This window comes from Bufo bufo, chromosome 7 (genome assembly GCF_905171765.1).
Source record: "Bufo bufo chromosome 7, aBufBuf1.1, whole genome shotgun sequence".
NCBI lineage: Eukaryota > Metazoa > Chordata > Amphibia > Anura > Bufonidae > Bufo > Bufo bufo.
The window spans coordinates 220747723-220770928 of NC_053395.1; the positions used below are offsets into that span (position 1 = coordinate 220747723).

Here is a 23206-nt window from a genome sequence, read left to right on the forward strand (position 1 = left end):
ATCCATGCGCTTGGGGCGCCCTGACGTCACTCTGGAGCGCCCGGGGAGCCGCATGGACGGTAAGTACACTGCTCCCCTGCTCCCCACTACACTTTACCATGGCAAACAGGACTTTAGCATCCTGGCAGCCATGGTAACCACTCTGAAAAAGCTAAATGTCGGCTCCGGCAATGCGCCGAAACGACGTTTAGCTTAAGGCCGGATCCGGATCAATGCTTTCCAATGGGCATTAATTCCGGATCCGGCCTTGCGGCAAGTGTTCCGGATTTTTGGCCGGAGCAAAAAGCGCAGCATGCTGCGGTATTTTCTCCGGCCAAAAAACGTTCCGGTCCGGAACTGAAGACATCCTGATGCATCCTGAACGGATTTCTCTCCATTCAGAATGCATTAGGATAATCCTGATCAGGATTCTTCCGGCATAGAGCCCCGACGACGGAACTCTATGCCGGAAGACAAGAACGCAGGTGTGAAAGAGCCCTTAGGGTACTTTCACACTAGCGATTTTCTTTTCCGGCACCGAGTTCCGTCCTAGAGGCTCTATACCGGAAAATAACTGATCAGTTTATCCCCGTGCATTCTGAATGGAGAGTAATCCGTTCAGGATGCTTCAGGACGTCTTCAGTTCAGTCTTTTTGACTGATCAGGCAAAAGATAAAACCGCAGCATGCTACGGTTTTATCTCCGGCCAAAAAAACTGAAGACTTGCCTGAATGCCGGATCCGGCATTTTTTCCCATAGGATTGTATTTGTACCATTCAAAATACCGGAATGCCGGATCCGTCCTTCCGGTCTGCGCATGCGCACACCGGTAAAAATGTGAAAAAAAATACAAGACGGATCCGTTCTTGCAATGCATTTGTGAGACGGATCCGTATCTGGATGCGTCTCCCAAATGCTTTCAGTCACATCCAAATCGGCGGATCCGGCAGGCGGTTCAGACGACGGAACTGCCTGCCGGATCACACTGCCGCAAGTGTGAAAGTAGCCTAAAGGGGGACAGAATCATCTTGTCCCATACAAGACGTCACACCTACTGGAATCCCTCATCGATCAGGGACATGTCCGTTTGTCCCTCGTAGATCATTCCCTCTCTTACACCTTCTCATTCAGGGATTACATGACCTTATAGATTTCTTTATCCCATCACATTGCAACCCACTAACAAGATGAAGAATTCCTACTTACATTACTATGTAACAGATGTCTTACAATACGGACAGTAATATACAATGTATACAGTTGGATTGTAAATTCTGTTATGAGGCTACCGTGCTCGCCGCGCTCCGGGAACGCCCAGAGCCGCTTACCAAAACGTAGCCGTGAGACACGCAGACCGGTTACTCACACCCCGGCGTCCGTAGATTGTCTCAACTCCGGACTTAACAATGTTAGTACATAACTGACTGCACTTGGGGAACGCCCCAAGCCGCTTACCAAAACGCAGTCGTGAGACGCGCTACCAGTTGCCCGTGACAAACCCTGGTCTGTGGAGACTGTCTCAGCGCCACATCGGCAGCATAGCATTAAACCAACATCACAGTTCTTTGGACAGGACAATTATAACATGTAAGACTATATAAAAGTGTAGGTCGCCCTCTACTGTTGAAAATGAAATATCACAGGGACCAATCCCGTCTCCTCTCCTGACATTTCTGTTTTAGTAACCACAATCCTGGAGCATCTATTCTTAGGGCTCTATATTGTGCCGTGCCTCTATTATTCCTTCTAGAAGTTTATCAATTAATTGCTAGCAGTCTGTAATAAAGGTCCAGTTGGGGTTGTGTGCCTGCAAAATCTGACAGCATCCAGTCAGTGCTGCCACTGTCAGACCTCGCTCACATTTCCGTGTCAGTATTACGCACTTTAAAAAAGCGTCCATCCGTGGTTGGTCCGTGTGTCTATTTTTACCCTCCGTGTGTCATTCATAATCCATGGACGTTGCTCAGCTGAAAATTAACATCAAGAGCATTTCCTGTCTTCAATGAAAAACGGATGCGCTACGGATGCCATTGGTGTTGTGTCCGAACCCATAGACTTCAATGGGCGTGTTTGGTCTGCATCATGGACCAACGTAGTGCATGTCTCCGCAATTTTGTATTGACCCACGGTCATTAAATACATACTGATGCGTGAACAGACACGTTTGAATCAATAGATAAGTGTGCTGTAGGTGGAAAATGCGGACAGCACATGTCAGTGAAAAATGGAAATTTGGACGAGACCTCAGATTGTGCAGGGACCCCCCCCCCCCCCAGCAGGTAACGCCCAGCTGGACCTTCATTGCACACTGCTGGCAATTTATTCAAAACTAGCAGGAATAATAGAGGAATGGCACAGCATAGAGTTGTGTGTGAAGTCGTTTTGGCGAAAAATCTAAAATTATAGGGGTTTTTCGTGTGTTTAAAGCCTAGTTCACACGAACATTTTTTTGCGAGTGTACGGGCCGTTTTTTTGTGTTCCATATACGGTCCGTATACGGAACCATTCATTTCAATGGTTCCGCAAAAAAAAACGGAATGTGTTCCGTATGCCTTCCGTTTCCGTATTTCCTTTTTTTTCCCGTTACGTTGAAAAATAGAACATGTCCTATATTTGGCCGCAAATCACGTTCCGTGGCTCCATTAAAATCAATGGGTCCGCAAAAAAAACGGAATACATACGGAAATGCATCCGTATGTCTTCCGTATCCGTTCCGTTTTTGCTGAACCATCTATTGAAAATGTTATGCCCAGCCCAATTTTTTCTATGTAAATTACTGTATACTGTACATGGCATACGGAAAAATGGAACGGAAACAAAAAAACGGAACAACGGATCTGTGAAAAACGGACCGCAAAACACTGAAAAAGCCATACGTTCGAGTGAACTAGGCCTTATACTGATGACCTAACCTTAGTATATATCAATATCAGAATGGTGGGGGGCCGTCATGTGTCCGAATACCATGTGGGAAACCGCCAAACCGTGTGGCGATTAAGAATGAACTCCGAATAAGCGTCTGGGCTCTAATGAGTTAATGTGACCCCCCCCCCCCCCCCCCCACCCCCGCGGCTTGCACGGCCATGCATTATTTGACTGCATGGTGGCCCCGGTTTGTAAAAAAAAAAAAAAAAAGCTTGCTGCCCACATCTATCGGACGTTTATGGTATGTGATCCCATAAATATCCCATAAATACCCAGATGGGAATACCACTTTAACCCCTTACCGACATCCGCCATGTTTGGTCTTTAAATATGGCGCTCGCTCAGAAGCTAAGGGGTCGCCATAGCCACCGGGGTTCTGCTGTTTTACACAGCAGACGCCCAGAAACAATGTCTGCGATTGGCGATAACGCAGATCACGGACGTTTAACCCCTCAGATGCCAGTCAATTGCGACCTCAGAGGTCTTTCATTGGGAGCGCTGCGCTCCGAGGGCCTGAACGCTTCCACGCGCTAAGTTCGAGGCAGCAGTTCAGTTGCTATAGCAGTCTCAAAACGCCGCAATGTTTCTATGGAGCCCTGCCGATCACATGTTCAAGTCCTCTAGTGGGACTTAAAGGGGTTATCCAACACCTATAATGCCCCCTCATACAGGTTATACTTACCTTGTTCCCCAGCACCCTGATCCCTGCACGGCCACCGCTGCATCTGCCTGTTGCGCGGATCAAAACTTCCGGCGACTGAAGGGGGGGGCAGGCAATAACAGGCCGCAAAGGGGACGAGCCCCCTAGTGTCACCCGCGATGCTAAGCAGGCTTGTCCCGGTCACGGCCTGCTTTTGGCTGCTCCCCTGTCGCCGGATGTTTTGATCCGCGCAACAGGCAGATGCAGCGGTGGCCGTGCAGGGATCAGGGTGCTGGGGAGCAAGGTAAGTATAACCTGTATGAGGGGGCATTATAGGTGTTGGATAACAGATTTAATAAAACTGTACAAAAATAAAAAAAAAGTTTTTAAACATAAAAAAATACAAATACAAAATCACTCCTCATTCCCCATATTGAAAAAAAAAAATAAACAATAAAAAAATAAACATTATTAGCACTGACTTAACCCAAAATAGCCATAGCATTAAAACCTAAATTTATTTATACAGTACGATGAACGGCATAACGGAAAAAAAAAAATCTAAATGGCCGATTCGCTTCACTTTCAAATTTTTTTTTATAAAAAGTCATCAAAAAGTCACACTTGTTCTAAAATGGTATCAATGAAAACTACAGATCGTCCCACCAAAAAACGGACCCATCACAAAGCTCTGAAGACAGAACTATAAAAAGTTATGGGGTAGGAATATCACGATGCAACGGGAAAAAAAATTCTCCAAAGTTTTTATTTTTTCAAGTGTTAAAACACAAGAAAATCTATATAAACGTGGTATCGCTGTAATCGCACTGAATTGCAGAATGAAGGGAACAGGTCAGTTTTACCGCCTAGGGAACGCCGTAAAAACGAAACCTATAAAACCGTAGCAGAATTGCGTTTTTTCCTCATTCCACTCCATATGGAACTATTTTCCAGCTGCCCACTACCTCATACGCAATGTGCAACTTGTCCCACAGAAATGAAGCCCTCATGCGGCTATGTGAATGGAAAAAATAAAAAAGTTATGACTCCGGGAAGGCAGGAAGTGAAAATGAAAAAGAAAAAAAATTGAAAATCTCTGCATCAGGAAGGGGTTAAAAGAGAGAAAGAGTTGCTAGTAAGTAACCAGACTACTCCTGCTGCGGTGCCCCAAATACTCAGCAGTGAGGGAGACTGTCTGATCTCTGCCCAGACTTCACCTCCATGGACTCTCCATACTGCTGGGGGGAGAGGAGAACACAGCGGCCACAGCAGCACAATATACACTGCTCAAAAAAATAAAGGGAACACTTAAACAACACAATGTAACTCCAAGTCAATCACACTTCTGTGAAATCAAACTGTCCACTTAGGAAGCAACACTGAGTGACAATCAATTTCACATGCTGTTGTGCAAATGGGATAGACAACAGGTGGAAATTATAGGCAATTAGCAAGACACCCCCAATAAAGGAGTGGTTCTGCAGGTGGTGACCACAGACCACTTCTCAGTTCCTATGCTTCCTGGCTGATGTTTTGGTCACTTTTGAATGCTGGCGGTGCTTTCACTCTAGTGGTAGCATGAGACGGGGTCTACAACCCACACAAGTGGCTCAGGTAGTGCAGCTTATCCAGGATGGCACATCAATGCGAGCTGTGGCAAGAAGGTTTGCTGTGTCTGTCAGCGTAGTGTCCAGAGCATGGAGGCGCTACCAGGAGACAGGCCAGTACATCACGAGACGTGGAGGAGGCCGTAGGAGGGCAACAACCCAGCAGCAGGATCGCTACCTCCGCCTTTGTGCAAGGAGGAACAGGAGGAGCACTGCCAGAGCCCTGCAAAATGTCCTCCAGCAGGCCACAAATGTGCATGTGTCTGCTCAAACGGTCAGAAACAGACTCCATGAGGGTGATATGAGGGCCCGACGTCCACAGGTGGGGGTTGTGCTTACAGCCCAACACCGTGCAGGACGTTTGGCATTTGCCAGAGAACACCAAGATTGGCAAATTTGCCACTGGCGCCCTGTGCTCTTCACAGATGAAAGCAGGTTCACACTGAGCACATGTGACAGACGTGACAGAGTCTGGAGACGCCGTGGAGAACGTTCTGCTGCCTGCAACATCCTCCAGCATGACCGGTTTGGCATTGGGTCAGTAATGGTGTGGGGTGGCATTTCTTTGGAGGGCCGCACAGCCCTCCATGTGCTCGCCAGAGGTAGCCTGACTGCCATTAGGTACCGAGATGAGATCCTCAGACCCCTTGTGAGACCATATGCTGGTGCGGTTGGCCCTGGGTTCCTCCTAATGCAAGACAATGCTAGACCTCATGTGGCTGGAGTGTGTCAGCAGTTCCTCAAGACGAAGGCATTGATGCTATGGACTGGCCCGCCCGTTCCCCAGACCTGAATCCAATTGAGCACATCTGGGACATCATGTCTCGCTCTATCCACCAACGTCATGTTGCACCACAGACTGTCCAGGAGTTGGCAGATGCTTTAGTCCAGGTCTGGGAGGAGATCCCTCAGGAGACCGTCCGCCACCTCATCAGGAGCATGCACAGGCGTTGTAGGGAGGTCATACAGGCACGTGGAGGCCACACACACTACTGAGCCTCATTTTGACTTGTTTTAAGGACATTACATCAAAGTTGGATCAGCCTGTAGTGTGTTTTTCCACTTTAATTTTGAGTGTGACTCCAAATCCAGACCTCCATGGGTTAAAAAATTTGATTTCCATTTTTTTTTTTGTGTGATTTTGTTGTCAGCACATTCAACTATGTAAAGAACAAAGTATTTCAGAAGAATATTTAATTAACTCAGATCTAGGATGTGTTATTTTTGTGTTCCCTTTATTTTTTTGAGCAGTGTATTACTGCCTGCCATATACTGAGAGGAGCCTGATATACCATGGACTCCTATACCCCCACCCTGAATGTGTCCCCATCCCCCAACCCTACCCAATTATTTCCCACTTGCTTTGGCAATGTTAAAATGTATTTAGTCCTGACAATAAAGCTGATTTGACTACTGCTTTCGTTTTTTTTTGTTTTTTTTTACTGCCTTACAAACAAAGAGCTGATTGGCTGATCTGCACAGCACTGTCAAGTCACGTGTGTTTTGGATTCCAAGCCCTATGGTCCCGTTACAATGTGCCCATAACAAAGATGTCCGCCGTCTATCCGAACCTTCCCCATAATTCCGCTGCCTAATCATGAACTTGAATTATCATGTGACCAAAGAATCATCTCATAGCCGCCATTTTGAGTAAGGGAACCCAGCCTGTGAAATAATAATAGGAAATGATGTCAGAGAATGTCAAGTGGTTTCAGAAGCGGCTGCGTCTCCCAGAGTCACCCAGTCACCGGTTCGGTCTCCCGGACTCTTTCTACCTCAGAGTTCATTTCTTCCCACAGACACCTGTCACAAGGACCGGAAGTAGATCCGCACAGTGACGTCACATCCGCGCAGCATCATAATAACAACATCCCGGCTGAGAGGAGTCCGTACACCGGAGCTTTCACCGGGGGCCACGTACAGCCCTGACACCGGGGTGTAAGCACCGGGGTTGTGGGGAGATAAGGGCAGAGCTGGGCGTATAAACAGAGAACTGTTGGGGCACAGGTTGGGGTGTAAGGGTAAGGCCCTAGTCAGGGCAGGGAGCACCTAGAGGTATACAGTCAGGGCAGGCAGCACCTAGAGGTATACAGTCAGGGCAGGCAGCAGCTAGAGGTATACAGTCAGGGCAGGCAGCAGCTAGAGGTATACGGTCAGGGAAGGCAGCAGCTAGAGGTATATGCAGTCAGGGCAGGCAGCAGCTAGAGGTATACAGTCAGGGCAGGCAGCAGCTAGAGGTATACAGTCAGGGCAGGCAGCAGCTAGGGGGTATATAGTCAGGGCAGGCAGCAGCTAGAGGTATACAGTCAGGGCAGGCAGCAGCTAGAGGTATATGCAGTCAGGGCAGGCAGCAGCTAGAGGTATATGCAGTCAGGGCAGGCAGCAGCTAGAGGTATACAGTCAGGGCAGGCAGCAGCTAGAGGTATACAGTCAGGGCAGGCAGCAGCTAGAGGTATACAGTCAGGGAAGGCAGCAGCTAGAGGTATATGCAGTCAGGGCAGGCAGCAGCTAGAGGTATATGCAGTCAGGGCAGGCAGCAGCTAGAGGTATACAGTCAGGGCAGGCAGCAGCTAGAGGTATACAGTCAGGGCAGGCAGCAGCTAGGGGGTATATAGTCAGGGCAGGCAGCAGCTAGAGGTATACAGTCAGGGCAGGCAGCAGCTAGGGGTATATATACAGTCAGGGCAGGCAGCAGCTGGAGGTATACAGTCAGGGCAGGCAGCAGCTGGAGGTATATACAGTCAGGGCAGGCAGCAGCTAGGGGGTATACAGTCAGGGCAGGCAGCAGCTAGGGGGCATATAGTCAGGACAGGCAGCAGCTAGAGGTATATACAGTCAGGGCAGGCAGCAGCTGGAGGTATATACAGTCAGGGCAGGCAGCAGCTGGAGGTATATACAGTCAGGGCAGGCAGCAGCTGGAGGTATATACAGTCAGGGCAGGCATGCAGCAGCTAGGGGGTATATAGTCAGGGCAGGCAGCAGCTGGAGGTATATACAGTCAGGGCAGGCAGCAGCTAGGGGGTATACAGTCAGGGCAGGCAGCAGCTGGAGGTATATACAGTCAGGGCAGGCAGCAGCTAGAGGTATACAGTCAGGGCAGGCAGCAGCTAGGGGGTATACAGTCAGGGCAGGCAGCAGCTGGAGGTATATACAGTCAGGGCAGGCAGCAGCTAGGGGGTATATAGTCAGGGCAGGCAGCAGCTGGAGGTATATACAGTCAGGGCAGGCAGCAGCTAGAGGTATATAGTCAGGGCAGGCAGCAGCTGGGGGTATATACAGTTAGGGCAGGCAGCAGCTAGGGGGTATATACAGTCAGGGCAGGCAGCAGCTAGGGGGTATATACAGTCAGGGCAGGCAGCAGCTAGGGGGTATATACAGTCAGGGCAGGCAGCAGCTGGAGGTATATACAGTCAGGGCAGGCAGCAGCTGGAGGTATATGCAGGCAGCAGTTAGGGGTGCAAGGGAAGAACAGGCAATAACTTCTGTACTCGGGGGTATACAGACCGGCAGGACGAGTATAGGGGGTTACGTACAACACAAGTGATTGGACTTTACATCTTCACAGGACGTGTCCAGGGGCCGATCACGATTTTTGAATTTCCTCGATGGGTATAAAACAGGGTAGATATATACAGGGCAGGAGGAGTATATAGAAGGAGCCTCCGGACGGTGACAGGGACACGGCTGACTCTTGAGTTGGTGGACGCTGCAGAGGGAGCAGCACAAGGGGAATGTTGCGGAGAGACTCAGGAGGAACCGCGTCGTATCGGAAGGCTTGGCGGTGTATTAGTTCTACAGAGATACAGAAAGTGAAGTTCAGTTAACTGGTTGGATCACCATGAGCGGCACAGCTGAACCGTCAGCTCCTGGGGCGACGAAGATTGCCAAAGATGAGGTGACGTCTTGGTCTTCAGGAGATCCATCCCAGGGTGATGAGAAAAGTTGCCGTGACCCCGAAGCCTCGGAGGAGGACATGAGATCCCTAGAGGCCAGTCTGCACCAGCAGCTCAGTGACTGGGGGCCGCTGCTTACGGCAGGACAGCGGCTTTTGGTGTGGGAGCGTCCGTTGCCTAGCCTGCTGACAGCAGCTGCACTTCACGGGGGGTTTTGGTGAGTCTGCCTCTCCCCAGGCTGAAAACAGTGACCACTAGATTATATTCAGCCGCCTAGTGAATGGGAACAGGTTCTGGGTTTGGTCTGACAACCCCTGTAACAGCTGTAATCATGATGGTTGTCACTCTGGTTTTCCTAAAGACATAACTAAGAAATGACGGCTTAAAGGGGTCTTCCAGGATATTTTTATTAATTACCTGTGCTCAGGATAGGTCGTCGATATCAGATCGGTGGGGGGTCCTACACCGTCGCCGATCAGCTGGTTCAAGAGAAGGCTGCGTGCTATGCCGGGGCAGCCTTCCCTTCATCGTTTACCTGATCGCCGTCGACATCAGTGGGGCGGCTCCTTCCTATACGTATCAACCAGCTGATCACTCGGGACCCCTGACGATTCGATATTGATGACTTATCCTGAGGATAGGTCATCAATAAAAATATCCCGAAAACCCCTTTAAGGATTAATTCTGCCACTTTATGATTGATTGGGTCCGACCTTGGGGACCCCCGCGATCCTGAAAATGATGCGGGGAACTGTAGTCAGTTGAATGGGGCACTGCCGCTCAGGGAAAAATCAGCGCTATGGCCCCCTTATTCCCAGGATCGATGGTTATCCCAGAGGTCAGACCATCACAAATACTAGAGATATGCCATAACTTTATGAGGGGAGTACCCCTTTAAGCCCGGGGACACCATGACCTTCTTCAGTTTACATTCACTGTCTTTTCTTGCAGGTTATTTTCCTACTTGTCGTTGAGACCAGTTTTTTTGATGAGTTTCGTTCTGCTGTGTCTGCTGGGTGTGGATCGCTGGAAGCCCTGGCTGCTGCGTCGCTGCAGAGGTGACTCCCTCACGTGTTATATAATGTGCGCACTAATTAATTATAGGATCGGTAAGATAGGAAAGAGCGCAAGCTGCTGCGTCCCTGACAAGACTGCATCGATTTATAGTAGACTTAGGAAACAGGTTAAACAGGTTTCCAGGATTTTACTATTAGTATCTTATCAACAGGGGCCCGACACCCCGCACACCCACCTATTTTGGGGTAGCTCCAGCGCTGAAACTGCAGAGCTCTTTTCACACTGTAGTGGACGGTACTAGTTAAAGGGGTTGTCCGGGCTTTTTAATATTGATGACCTATTCTCAGGATAGGTCATCAATATCAGATGAGCGGGTGTCCGAAACCCGGTACCCTCACCAATCAGCTGTACGGGGAGATGGTGCACATGCAGTGCGCACGTGCCATCTCCCTTCTCTCTTCCTGTCCGCTGCTGTATGTCTATGGGACAGCATAGACATACAGCATGTATCCCCGTACAGCCAGGTTTCGGACCCCCGCCGATCTGATATTGATAACTAGTGTTGAGCGAACTTCTGTTTTAAGTTCGGCGTCTAAAGTTCGGCTTCCGGTTAGCGGAGAATCCCGATATGGATTCCGAATTCCGTTGTGGTCCGTGGTAGCGGAATCAATAATGGCCGATTATTGATTCCGCTACCACGGACCACAACGGAATTCGGAATCCATATCGGGATTCTCCGCTAACCGGAAGCTGAACTTTAGACGCCGAACTTAAAAAAGAAGTTCGCTCAACACTATTGATAACCTATCCTGAGGATAGGTCATCAATATTAAAAAGCTCAGAAAACCTCTTAAATGTAGCCCTCCTCTTAGGCCCCTTTCACACGGGCGAGATTTCCACGCGGGTGCAATGCGTGAGGTGAACGCATTGCACCTGCACTGAATCCGGACCCATTCATTTCTATGGGGCTGTGCACATGAGCGGTGATTTTCACGCAACGCAGGCCCCATAGAAGTGAATGGGGCTGCGTGAAAATCGCAAGCAAGTGCGGATGCGGTGCGATTTTCACGCGCGGTTGCTAGGTGACGATCGGGATGGGGACCCGATCATTATTATTTTCCCTTATAACATGGTTATAAGGGAAAATAATACAATCTACACAACACCTAACCCAAACCCGAACTTCTGTGAAGAAGTTCGTGTTTGGGTACCAAACATGCCGATTTTTCTCTTGCGCGTGCAAAACGCATTACAATGTTTTGCACTCGCGCGGAAAAATCGTGCGTGTTCCCGCAACGCACCCGCATCTTTTTCCGCAACGCACGTTTGAAACCAGCCTTAGTGAAGTGAATGGGAGCATCACTGCAGTAACCAGCTCCGTCCACTACACAATGGATGGAGTTGTGTAGTTGTGGTACTGACCTCCAGCTCAATGGGGGGGATGCAGGACGTTGGACCCCCACCTATTAGATACTGATGGGCTATCCTGAGGATAGACCATCAATATTCTGGACAACCCTTTTAACCACCGCCCACCATCTTTATGAGGTCGGATGGTGCTGACTGTCAGTCGCTGCAGTAAGTGGGGGATTAGTGCGTCACTGCGAGCCCCTGCTGTAAGAACCAGCTCCTGTTCTTAGAGAAGCATTCCTTGTCTGTTTAACCCCTTGGTCATCACATTTGATCAGAGGGGGTTCTGTCTTTGATTGGGTCATTGGATTTACCAGGGACATGGTCAAGGATTGGAGGACTCCTGTGCAATCAGCCTTGGGGGAGACGGAAGGGACCCCAGGGCTGACTATACAATAAGCCTGCTGTCAGTCACAGTGACACAGAGAATACTGTATTGTACAGGAGTATGCCGATACATTATACCGTATTTTTCACTTTATAAGACGCACCTAGGTGTTAGAGGAGGAAAATAAGAAAAAAATAATATTTTGCATCAGACACCCATATCAGATCAGACCTAAAACAAATAAAATAACGTACCTCTCATCTCCAGATCTAGCGGTCTCTCCTGCAGTCACTGCTCTCTGGTTTTCTCGGGGCCCATGCTGCACTGTGACCTGACTGCGTACAGCGTCAGGTCATAGTGCGCACACTACATCCTGATGCTGTATGTAGTCAGAACAGCACAGTGCCAGGGAGCGGTGATTACAGCGCTTTACTTGCCACTCCTCGCGCCTCCTGCATAGTAGTGAGCGCTTCCATAATTGAAGCGCTCATTAGCATTTGCTTTATAAGAAGCACTGCCATTTTCCTCCACTTTTGAGGGGGGGGGGGGGGAGAGTGCATCTTATAAAGCGAAAAATACGGTAAGTATGTAAACTAGTAATTAAAAAATAATTAGATAAAACAAGATCTGCAAAAAAAACTATTATTTATATAGGAATCTGATTTTATTCACGTGTTATCAATACAAGTGTCACATAGTTAAACAAAAAGCAAGTAACGCAGTATAATCTGTCAATATCAAGCGGTAGATATGTAAAAAAAACTGACGCATCCCCTATAGTGCTGTTGCGCTCTTCCTACCGCGTTTGTTACCATAGCGGCACCAGTTTGAGAAAGGCCAGTGTGTGGCCGAAACGTCACATATATTGTACAGCCGCACTGCCTCATAGACGTCTACACTTTTGCAATCTCATTGCTGGAGTTTCTGATTTCATATGTAAAAAACAATGTCATATAAATGAAAAACCTGAATTATTTAGCACAGATGTAGCAGAAATATATATTTTTTCACGTATACATAACATAAAATAAAAAAATAAATAAAAAAAATACACTTATCCGGCATTCACACAACAGTAATAACCTACGGAACGGTATAAAAAAATTGAAATCCCCTTTTTCTATATTTGTGCCACAAAACATTATATAAAGTACACAGTAATGTATATCCACCCCAAACAGGGCCTACAAATAAATGAGGACAAGAAACAAGAATTTCTCCTGCAAAAGAATTATGGCGAAAGCAAAATAAATGTATTTGGTAACAAAGTGGTTAAAACCCTACATCCGTTCTCTGTCTTCTGTTTTACAGTTCAGCCTCTGGTAGATCCATCCGCTGACAGGTATGTATATATGTTATTAGATGGGGGGTTACATGCTAAGGTGACAACTGCACATGGAGGGGGTTTTTATTATGAATATGACCACTAGGGATTGGTGGGTAATCTTTTGTTTTCTTGCTAAACTTTAGGACTTCAGGGGTATCACGTTCTCCAAAATCTCTGCCTTGGGTACCTAGAAAATGACCCTACCCCTTCTTTTTTTTTTTATTGCATTTGAAGCAGATGGTGTTTGTCTGTAAATTAGCCCATAGGTGGCGCTAAACTGCATATAATTATACACTGTCCAAAAAATAAGTGGCCACCAAAAAAAAAGGTCACACACTCTGATATTTCGTTGGATCGCCTTTAGCTTTGATTCCGGCACGCATTCGCTGTGGCATTGTTTCGAGAAGCTTCTGCCATGTCCCAAGATTTATTTCCATCCAGTGTTGCATTAATTTTTCACCAAGATCTTGCATTGATGATGGTAGAGTCTGACTGCTGCGCAAAGCCTTCTCCAGCACATCCTAGAGATTCTCCATGGGGTTAAGGTCTGGACTCTGTGGTGGCCGATCCATGTGTGACAATGATGTGTCCTGCTCCCTGAACCTTTCACAATCTGAGCCCGATGAATCCTGGCATTGTCATCTTGGAATATTCCCATGCCATCAGGGAAGAACAGATCCATTGATGGAATAACCTGGTCCTTCAGTACGTTCAGGTAGTCGGCTGACCTCATTCTTAGAGGGTAAACCTAGACCTGACCAACGGCAGCAACCCCAGATCATAGCACTGCCCCCACAGGCTGGTACAGGAGGCACTAGGCATGATGGGGGCATCACCTCATCTGCCTCTCTTCTTACCCTGATGCGCCCATCACTCTGGAACAGGGTAAATCTGGACTCATCAGACCACATCACCTTCTTCCATTGCTCCAGAGTCTAATCTTTATGCTCCCTAGCAAACTGAATACTTTTTTTCTGGTTTTCCTCACTGATTAGTGGTTTTCTTACGGCTACACAGCTGTTCAGTCCCAATCCCTTGAGTTCCCTTCGCATTGTGCGTGTGGAAATGCTCTTACTTTCACTATTAAACATAGCCCTGAGTTCATACGGTTGTTTTTCTTCGATTTGATTTCACCAAACGTTTAAGTGATCGGCGATCACGATCATTCAGGATTTTGTTCCCGCCACATTTCGTCCTCGAATACGATGGGTCCCCACTATCCTTCCAGTTTTTAATAATGCATTGGACAGTTCTTAACCCAATTTTAGTAGTTTCTGCAATCTCCTTAGATGTTTCCTCTGCTTGATGCCAATGATCTGACCCTTCTCAAACAGACTAACCTCTTTTCCACGACCACGAGATGTGTTGTTTAAGAAATGAGAAGCAACTCATTGCACCAATTGGGGTTAAATAACTTGTTGCCAGCTGAAAGATAATCGCCCCTGCAGTAATTATCCAATAGGAGGCTCATAACTATTTGCTTAGTTAAATCCAGGTGGCGACTTTTTTTTTGGATGTGTAAGTGTAATTGTCATGATATTCCCGCTCCATAGTATTTGTATAGCAAGTAAATGAGAAGAGATTTACTGACGTTCGTTTCTTGGATATAGGATTGTGACCAGGTTTCTCTTCTGTGTTTGTAGTGAGCCCGCGGTTGGAGGGACGGGTCATCACCGCCTGCTGAGTGTTCCGGAGCTGTGTCATTGTCTTGCCGAGACCTGGTTCACCTCACAGCAATTCATCCAAGAGCTGCTGCTGTACAAGAAGCAAAACCCAGGAAAGGTGAGAGGAGAGGGTGCTGATGGCCTAGATTGGGTACCATCAGCCGGGGCCTAACAAAGGCCCCCAGAGCCCCTCAGGTATGCCCTGACAGATGCCTGTGCATGTTACATGTGATGTGTTGTCGTATAGACATATGACATTATTAAAAAGTCCACTAATGGGACTCGAAAAAACATTATTTTTTTTATTTTTTTTCTTGAATAAAACTTAATAGTAAAAGCATACACACCAGGTATCCCCAAACTCGTAATGACAAGTATAATAAAGTTATTTTGCCACCATTATGTGGTGGAATAAAAAAGTTTATGCACTCTACCATTAGAAAAAAATATATTTATATGTATTTTTTATAATGGTAGAGTGCTTAAAAATATTATATATATACTGTGTATATATTTATATATACATATAATTTTTATTATATGCACCTCAAATGATAAAAAAAAAAGCTACAACTCATCCCACGAAAAGCACCTAAACCGGTATGTAGATGTAAAAATAAAAAAGTTATGGTCCATAGAATGCTTTGTGGAAAAACAACAAAAATTCCAGTGGTCCATAAAGGGTTTGCCCAGCTGTTTACAATGGTCTAACCTCAGGATATGCCATTATTATTTGATCGGAGTGGTTCTGACACCCAGCACCCCTGCGGATCAGCACCAGAACTAAAAAGCTCCATCCGATGCACAGGGGACGGATCTGGTTACTGCAGGCCTGCTCCCATTGAAGAGAATGGTAACCATCTTTGTCCACTGCACAGCAGATGATATTGTGTTATTCCAGCACCGGAGCTATTGCAGAGCAGTTGATTGTCAGACCCTCGCCCCCCCCCCCCCCCCCCCACTAGTCAGATAGTGAGATATCCCAAGAATAGGCAATCGCTTGTAAAGGTCTGAACACAACCCCTTTAAAAGGGCTGTCCAGGATTAGCATAGAACAGCACTCCATCTGTTCATAGATTGTGCGTGTTATTGAAGCACAGTCACTTCAACAGAGCTGAGCTGCAATACCGGACGCAACCTATGGACAGAAGTGGTGCTGTTTCTGGAAGAAAGCAGCCATGATATCCAACCTGTACAATCCTATCCTATTGGGGATCAGTTTCGCACCCCTATTTATGACCAGTTCTTCTGGGATACTTTGCGTTCTCTACTGCTGTACACATAGCTGGATTGTGGCTATTGGTTGTTATTGGGGAGGGGCTGCTGCTGAAGTGAAGATTGCCCTCCAGGGTTTTCATCTCGCCTTTGCATAAAGGGTGTCTTCATTTTCTCTTCTCTCCATTCAGTTCTGTGCGACGGTCTGTTCGTGCTGCGCAGTGCTGGCTGTTGTCGGACATTATGTTCCAGGCATTATGATTTCCTACATAATACGTAAGAACTCCACTACTGCTCAGCAATATTTGTCCCCTTCATAACGAGACACGGGCATTATGGCAGCTCTGCTCCTCTCTCTTTATTTCAGTGCTCAGCGTTCTGCTGTGGCCGCTTGTTGTGTATCGAGAACTCATCCAGAGGATGTACACCGCTCTAGAACCCATCCTCATGAAGCTAGACTACAGCATGAAGGGAGAGGACCGGCCACGTTCTCATAAGAGTAAGTGATATCTTAGGTAAGGGTTGGAGCAATGGAGAGATGCAGTGGTTGAGATATAGAAGGTGCAATCGCTCCAAGTGCTCTTAAAGGTTGGTCCTATCTGAATATTCATGTTGTATTGATAGGATGTCCCATAGTTGCGGGTACCACTCCTGTCTCAAAAACAAGGTTGTGACATGAATGAAGAGCATGCCACACTTGCATTGCATCCTCTCCATTCTATGCTATGGTACAGTCAGGTCCATAAATATTGGGACATCAACACAATTCTAACATTTTTGGCTCTATACACCACCACAATGGATTTGAAATGAAACAAACTAGATGTGCTTTACCTGCAGACTGTCAGCTTTAATTTGAGGGCATTTACATCCAAATCAGGTGAACGGTGCAGGAATTACAACCGTTTGCCTATGTGCCTCCCACTTGTTAAGGGACCAAAAGTAATGGGACAAGTGGCTTCTCAGCTGCTCCATGGCCAGGTGTGTGTTATCCCCTCAGTATCCCAATTACAATGAGCAGATAAAAGGTCCAGAGTTCATTTCCAGTCTGCTATTTACATTTGGAATCTGTTGCTGTCAACTCTCAAGATGAGATCCAAAGAGCTGTCACTATCAGTGAAGCCATCATTAGGCTAAAAAACACAACAAACCCATCAGAGAGATAGCAAAAACATTAGGCCTGGCCAAAACAACTGTTTGGAACATTCTTAAAAAGAAGGAACGCACCGGTGAGCTCAGCAACACCAAAACACCCGGAAGACCACGGAAAACAACTCTGGTGGATGACCGAAGAATTCTTTCCCTGGTGAAGAAAACACCCTTCACAACAGATCAAGAACACTCTCCAGGAGGTAGGTGTATGTGTGTCAAAGTCAACAATCAGGAGAAGACTTCACCAGAGTGATTACCGAGGGTTCACCACAAGATGGAAACCATTGGTGAGCCTCAAAAACAGGAAGGTCAGATTAGAGTTTGTCAAACGACATCTAAAAAAGGCTTCACAGTTCTGGAACAACATCCTATGGACAGATGAGACCAAGATCAACTTGTACCAGAGTGATGGGAAGAGAAGAGTATGGAGAAGGAAAGGAACTGCTCATGATCCTAAGCATACCACCTCATCAGTGAAGCATGGTGGTGGCAGTGTCATGGCGTGGGCATGTATGGCTGCCAATGGAACTGGTTCTCTTGTATTTATTGATGAGGTGACTGCTGACAAAAGCAGCAGGATGAATTCTGAAGTGTTTCGGGCAATATTATCTGCTCATATTCAGCCAAATGCTTCAGAGCTCATTGGACGGCGCTTCACAGTGCAGATGGACAATGACCCAAAGCATACTGCAAAAGCAACCAAAGAGTTTAAGGGAAAGAAGTGGAATGTTCTGCAATGGCCGAGTCAATCACCGGACCTGAATCCGATTGAGCATTTCACTTGCTGAAGACAAAACTGAAGGGAAAATGCCCCAAGAACAAGCAGGAACTGAAGACAGTGGCAGTAGAGGCCTGGCAGAGCATCACCAGGGATGAAACCCAGCGTCTGGTGATGTCTATGCGTTCCAGACTTCAGGCTGTAATTGACTGCAAAGGATTTGCAACCAAGTATTAAAAAGTGAAAGTTTGATTTATGATTATTATTCTGTCCCATTACTTTTGGTCCCTTAGCAAGTGGGAGGCACATATGCAAACTGCTGTAATTCCTGCACCGTTCACCTGATTTGGATGTAAATGCCCTCAAATTACAGCCGACAGTCTGCAGGTAAAGCACATCTAGTTTGTTTAATTTCAAATCCATTATGGTGGTGTATAGAGCCAAAAATGTTAGAATCGTGTCGATGTTCCAATATTTATGGACCTGACTGTAATTCTGAAATTAGAGTGAGAGAGAGCTTTTTTAGAAGTCCCATAGCCGTGAACTTAGAGGATGCCGCACATTCGCAGCTTGCTCTCCACTTGGGCCCCGTTTTTGAGATAGGAGCGGGTCACAGAGGTGGGACTAGCACCTATCGGATATTAAAGGCATATCAATACACCATAAATGTCCCGATGGGAATGCCCCTTTAAATATTACCATGGTCTAGCACGGGGATCAGCAACCTCCGGCACTCCAGCGGTTCTGAGACTACAACTCCCAGAATGTTTCATTCACTTCTAAGGGAGTTGGACGAACAGCCAAGCATGTGTGCATGCTAGCTGTTGTAGTTTCACGGCAGCTGGCGTGCCAAAGGTTGCTGATCCCTGGACAAGCAGCTTCAGGCTATGTGTCTGGACAAGCACATGGCATATATCGCAGGAGTCTGTGGGCACACAATGCCTAGCATCTTCAACCTCTCCCATTAGTAACTTCACATGAAAACCATGCCCTTGGGCAAAGGAGCGCGCCAGCGTTTTCCAAGAACAATCATATGACTGTACATGTCCCACACTCAGGCAGTTCTTACATGACAGCACATGGCTGGCCAAAGTACCGCTAAGTGCCACCGCCCTCTGCATGAACTATAATCCAGTCTTGACCCTGTTCCTAAAAAGGTACCCCTACTCATGAGCCTCTTGTTCTTGGATCCAGTCCTGCAGGCGTCAATAAAGGGTTCCCAAAGGTTTAAAAAAAAAACATGGCTTCTATTTGTTTTGCCAAATAGCACCACACCTGTCCATGGGCCCTGCCTGGTATTGCAGCTTAGTCTCATTCACTGCAGTTCCAGCCACAACATATGGACATTTTGTGGCACTGTTTCTGGGGGGAGACACTCCTTGTGTAACAACCCAAGCAGGGCTGGATTTCCCATTAGGTACAAGAGACAATTCCTGTAAAAAAAAAAAAAAAGTTTTACATATTAGGGCATATACCCCAATGCCTAAAACCCATTAACATTACTAGGGTCATCCTGCTAGAATATTTCTAGAACAGGATGACTAATATGGCCGAGGTTACAGATGTTGCCATTCCTGGACTCCTGAATGGCAGAGCTGTCTGATTATGCGTCCCCTGCTCCTCCATAATCGGGTGGTTAGCCGGGCGTCCCCTGTAAGATCTCTACTGTCCAACTTTCCCACAAACAGATTAACACAACAAGACGATAATTTCCGGATTTTTAGTCTATAATGTTTGGGTATTTTTTTTTAAATCCTTTTAGAAAGACAAATCAAGAAGGAGCCAGAAGAAGGACAGGAAGCGACAGCGGACACAGACAGTGAGAGTGAGATTGAGCTGTCCGGCTTCTCTCCAGAGGTGGGTGGACGTTCTCCTGACTATTTACAGCTGGTCACCAAAGGTTCTGATTCACTAACCTGCATCTGGCATTGCAGCATTATATGGCAACCATTGAACTGAATGCCCGTTCATGGGACTGCCAGCACTCGCATATAACTCGGTGATGGCTAACCTCCGGTGAACAGCCAAGCAAGTGTACATCTTGGGAGTGGTAGTTTCACCACAGCTTGAGTGTCGGAGGTTGGGCATCACAGATATAAGGTGATATGATTAACTCTTTGTGTTCTCTTTAAAGCTGGACGTGAGAATCACCGCTCTGGCCCTGTCTATTACTGACTCTGAGCTGTCAGATGAAGAGGCTTCGATCCTGGAAAGCGGGGGATTCTCAGTATCCAGAGCGACCACGCCACAGCTGACCGATCTATCTGAGGGTGCGCCGCCAAGACATGACACCACTGCTACAGTATTGACCTACTAGACACATAACTCGTGTGCGGTAAAGCCTGCAGTATTATCACGGCTTCCAGTCTGTCCACCATTGAATATGGAGAACATGATGCTGTATTAAAAAAAAAAAGTTAAATGCTTAAAGGGGTTTTCTGAGACTTTTATACTGATGACCCATCCTGTGGACAGGTCATCAGTATCTGATCGGTGGGGATCTGCAGTAGCGCCGCTGCCTTCTTTCAGCTCACCAGGCACAGTGCCATACATTGTACAGCGGCTGTGCTTGGTATTACAGGTCAGCCGCATTCACTTCAGTGGGACTGAGATGCAGGGACCCCCCCACCCCCCCTCCTTTCTGTACCCTTACTGCAGACTGATAGCAATTCATTCATAACTTCTAGTAGAAATAATAGAGGAATGGTACAACATAGAGGCTCCAGAATTGTTATTACATGGGAAATGCATAAAGCTACTAAAACAGGCCGGTCAGGAGCGGGGACGGGTCCTCTTTAAAGAATCTCCTCCCGTTTTGTGCCTGTTATGCAGACTTAGCTGTCTCACTGGTTATAGACTACAATTAAAACCCCCTTTAGTCTGATCCTGCAGTCATACTTTGCCTCCCCTCTGACTTACACTTAAAGTTAGATAGAAGGGACTAAACCTGCAGAGTCAGATTACACTTGGAAACACACAGATCTGCGTAAGAGCTGTAAACACAAAACGGCACATTTGCACATCAGAAGCATCCATGTTAGAAATATTTCTGCCTGGGGCATTTCATTGACCAGATCTCTTGCTTTTAGATTTGGACCAGCCAGGTGCCGTCTCTGAAGATCCCCCTCTCGCAGATGCCGCTGAGTCACCCCTGTGGCTGAAGCGTCGCGACGAGAAGCGGTTGCCACCTTCCGAGATGCCACTTTTTCCAGCAGAACAACTAACCCTAAGTCCAGAAGAGCTGTTGCCCACGCTCACCTCTCCCCTCCACTTTGTCAACACGCACTTCAATGGGAAGGGTCAGCCCCCCCAACACGAAGGTGAGATCCATACCCTGAGTGAGCAAGCGGCCAGCGGCGCCATTGCCGCGGAACCTACAGCCAGTCTTGAACTTTCACTTGCTGAAACGGTAGAGCCCGGCGGAGATGGGGAGGATTTTGAGCTTCTGGAACAGGGCGAGCTGGATCTAATGCAGAAGGAGCTGGAGGAAGCTGAGCAGCTGTTAACCTCCTCCAAACCTCATCCTGCGGAGCTGGATTCTTAAGGCTGGCATTCAGCAGCAAAGTATCTGTCTGAATTAAGTTTGCACACCGTGGTAAGCGCCACCCTCTGCAGCATGGTAGCGGTATGACACGTGGGCATTGACATAAAGCACAGGTTATCGCCAACCTTCTCAACTGAGACTTTTATCCATTCAAAGCACCACTCCCTATTCTGCCTTTTAATTTATCCCCTTGAACTCGCTTCTAATATTATTCCATTAATTTAACAGATTTGCTACCCCCACTTCCCCGCCCCTAGCCGCCTAGAACCTCACTAACTCAAACAACTGAGTTTTTGGAAGAACGTTCCCTTGGGTTTGTGGATTTTTATTCCAGTAATTCTTCTTTTGTATATATCAGTCGCTGACTCTATTTGATTTTCTCTTATTGCATTGGATTTGCAAATGCTTCATATTGCTTTCTCATATTAATCTGGTACAGATCATGAGTTACATGACTCTAGTCACAACCAGAGCTGTAGTCAGAATGTCTGTTAGAATTAAGGAAACAGCCAGCAGACAGTGTAGCTGTACTGCAGTCAGAAAGATGTATTTTACCCCTGTGTACACTACATCTCCCACGGTGCAGGACAGAAGGGTATACTCTGTTCAGACATCAATCCAACTGGAGACACCTAAACTAGAAACATTTTGAATGCAGCTCTGGATGTGTATTAGGCCTCTTTCACACTTGCGTTGTTGGGATCCGGCATGCACTTCCGTTGCCGGAGGTGCCCGCCGGATCCGGAAAAACGCAAGTGTACTGAAAGCATTTGAAGACGGAACCGTCTTCCAAATGCTTTCAGTGTTACTATGGCACCCAGGACGCTATTAAAGTCCTGGTTTCCATAGTAGGAGCGGGGAGCGGGGGAGCGGTATACTTACAGTCCGTGCGGCTCCCCGGGCGCTCCAGAATGACATCAGAGCGCCCCATGCGCATGGATGACGTGATCCATGCGCTTGGGGCGCCCTGACGTCACTCTGAAGCGCCCCGGGAGCCGCACGGACGGTAAGTATACTGCTCCCCCGCTCCCCACTACACTTTACCATGGCTGCCAGGACTTTAGCGTCCCGGCAGCCATGGTAACCATTCAGAAAAAGCTAAATGTCGGGTCCGGCAATGCGCCGAAACGACGTTTAGCTTAAGGCCGGATCCGGATCAATGCCTTCCAATGGGCATTAATTCCGGATCCGGCCTTGCGGCAAGTGTTCAGGATTTTTGGCCGGAGCAAAAAGCGCAGCATGCTGCGGTATTTTCTCCGGCCAAAAAACGTTCCGTTCCGGAACTGAAGACATCCTGATGCATCCTGAACGGATTTCTCTCCATTCAGAATGCATTAGGATAAAACTGATCAGGATTCTTCCGGCATAGAGCCCCGACGACGGAACTCTAGGCCGGAAGACAAGAACCCAAGTGTGAAAGAGCCCTAAGGCGTAATGAAAACTCAAGATCGGTAATACGCCTGAGCGGTAATACACCACACCATGAGGGGCACAGAGGTTGCAGGCATGAACTGCTCAGGGTGAAATGTTTGCAGTATAGGATCTGTCTATACCAGGAATCAGCAACTACAACTCCCAGCATGCACACTTCCTCGGTTGTTCTTGTAACTTCCATAGCAGTCAAAGGAGGACTCTGGGAGTTGTAGTTTCAGAACAGCTGGCGTGCCGGAAGTTGCTGATCCCTGATCTATACGTTGTGTGTCTATCCCTATATCCACCTTGTCCTGCTCCAAATATCCTGTGTCCCCATATAGGACTTGGATCACAAGGCAGTGGAAATGCAGAAG

At 47.3% G+C, this 23206-nt stretch overlaps 1 protein-coding gene across 1 annotated transcript; it reads left to right on the forward strand.

Annotated features, from left to right (window-relative positions):
- The first annotated feature begins 8304 nt into the window (after positions 1–8304).
- Positions 8305–22091, forward strand: RETREG2 (reticulophagy regulator family member 2). The gene is made up of 9 exons (XM_040439242.1): positions 8305–9261; positions 9996–10102; positions 13111–13141; positions 14770–14908; positions 16197–16281; positions 16373–16504; positions 19638–19732; positions 20010–20145; positions 20965–22091. Exons 1-9 carry the CDS (start codon positions 8990–8992, stop codon positions 21417–21419), a joined length of 1452 nt encoding a protein of 483 aa, XP_040295176.1. The 5' UTR covers positions 8305–8989; the 3' UTR covers positions 21420–22091.
- Positions 22092–23206: the final 1115 nt, after the last annotated feature.

Excerpts from the sequence above, each read along its gene's own strand:
- RETREG2 (XM_040439242.1), top strand. The coding sequence starts at position 8,990 with ATGAGCGGCACAGCTGAACCGTCAGCTCCTGGGGCGACGAAGATTGCC. Across the intron at positions 16,282-16,372 it reads TATGATTTCCTACATAATAC|TGCTCAGCGTTCTGCTGTGG; the intron begins GTAAGAACTCCA and ends TCTTTATTTCAG. Across the intron at positions 16,505-19,637 it reads CCGGCCACGTTCTCATAAGA|AAAGACAAATCAAGAAGGAG; the intron begins GTAAGTGATATC and ends AAATCCTTTTAG.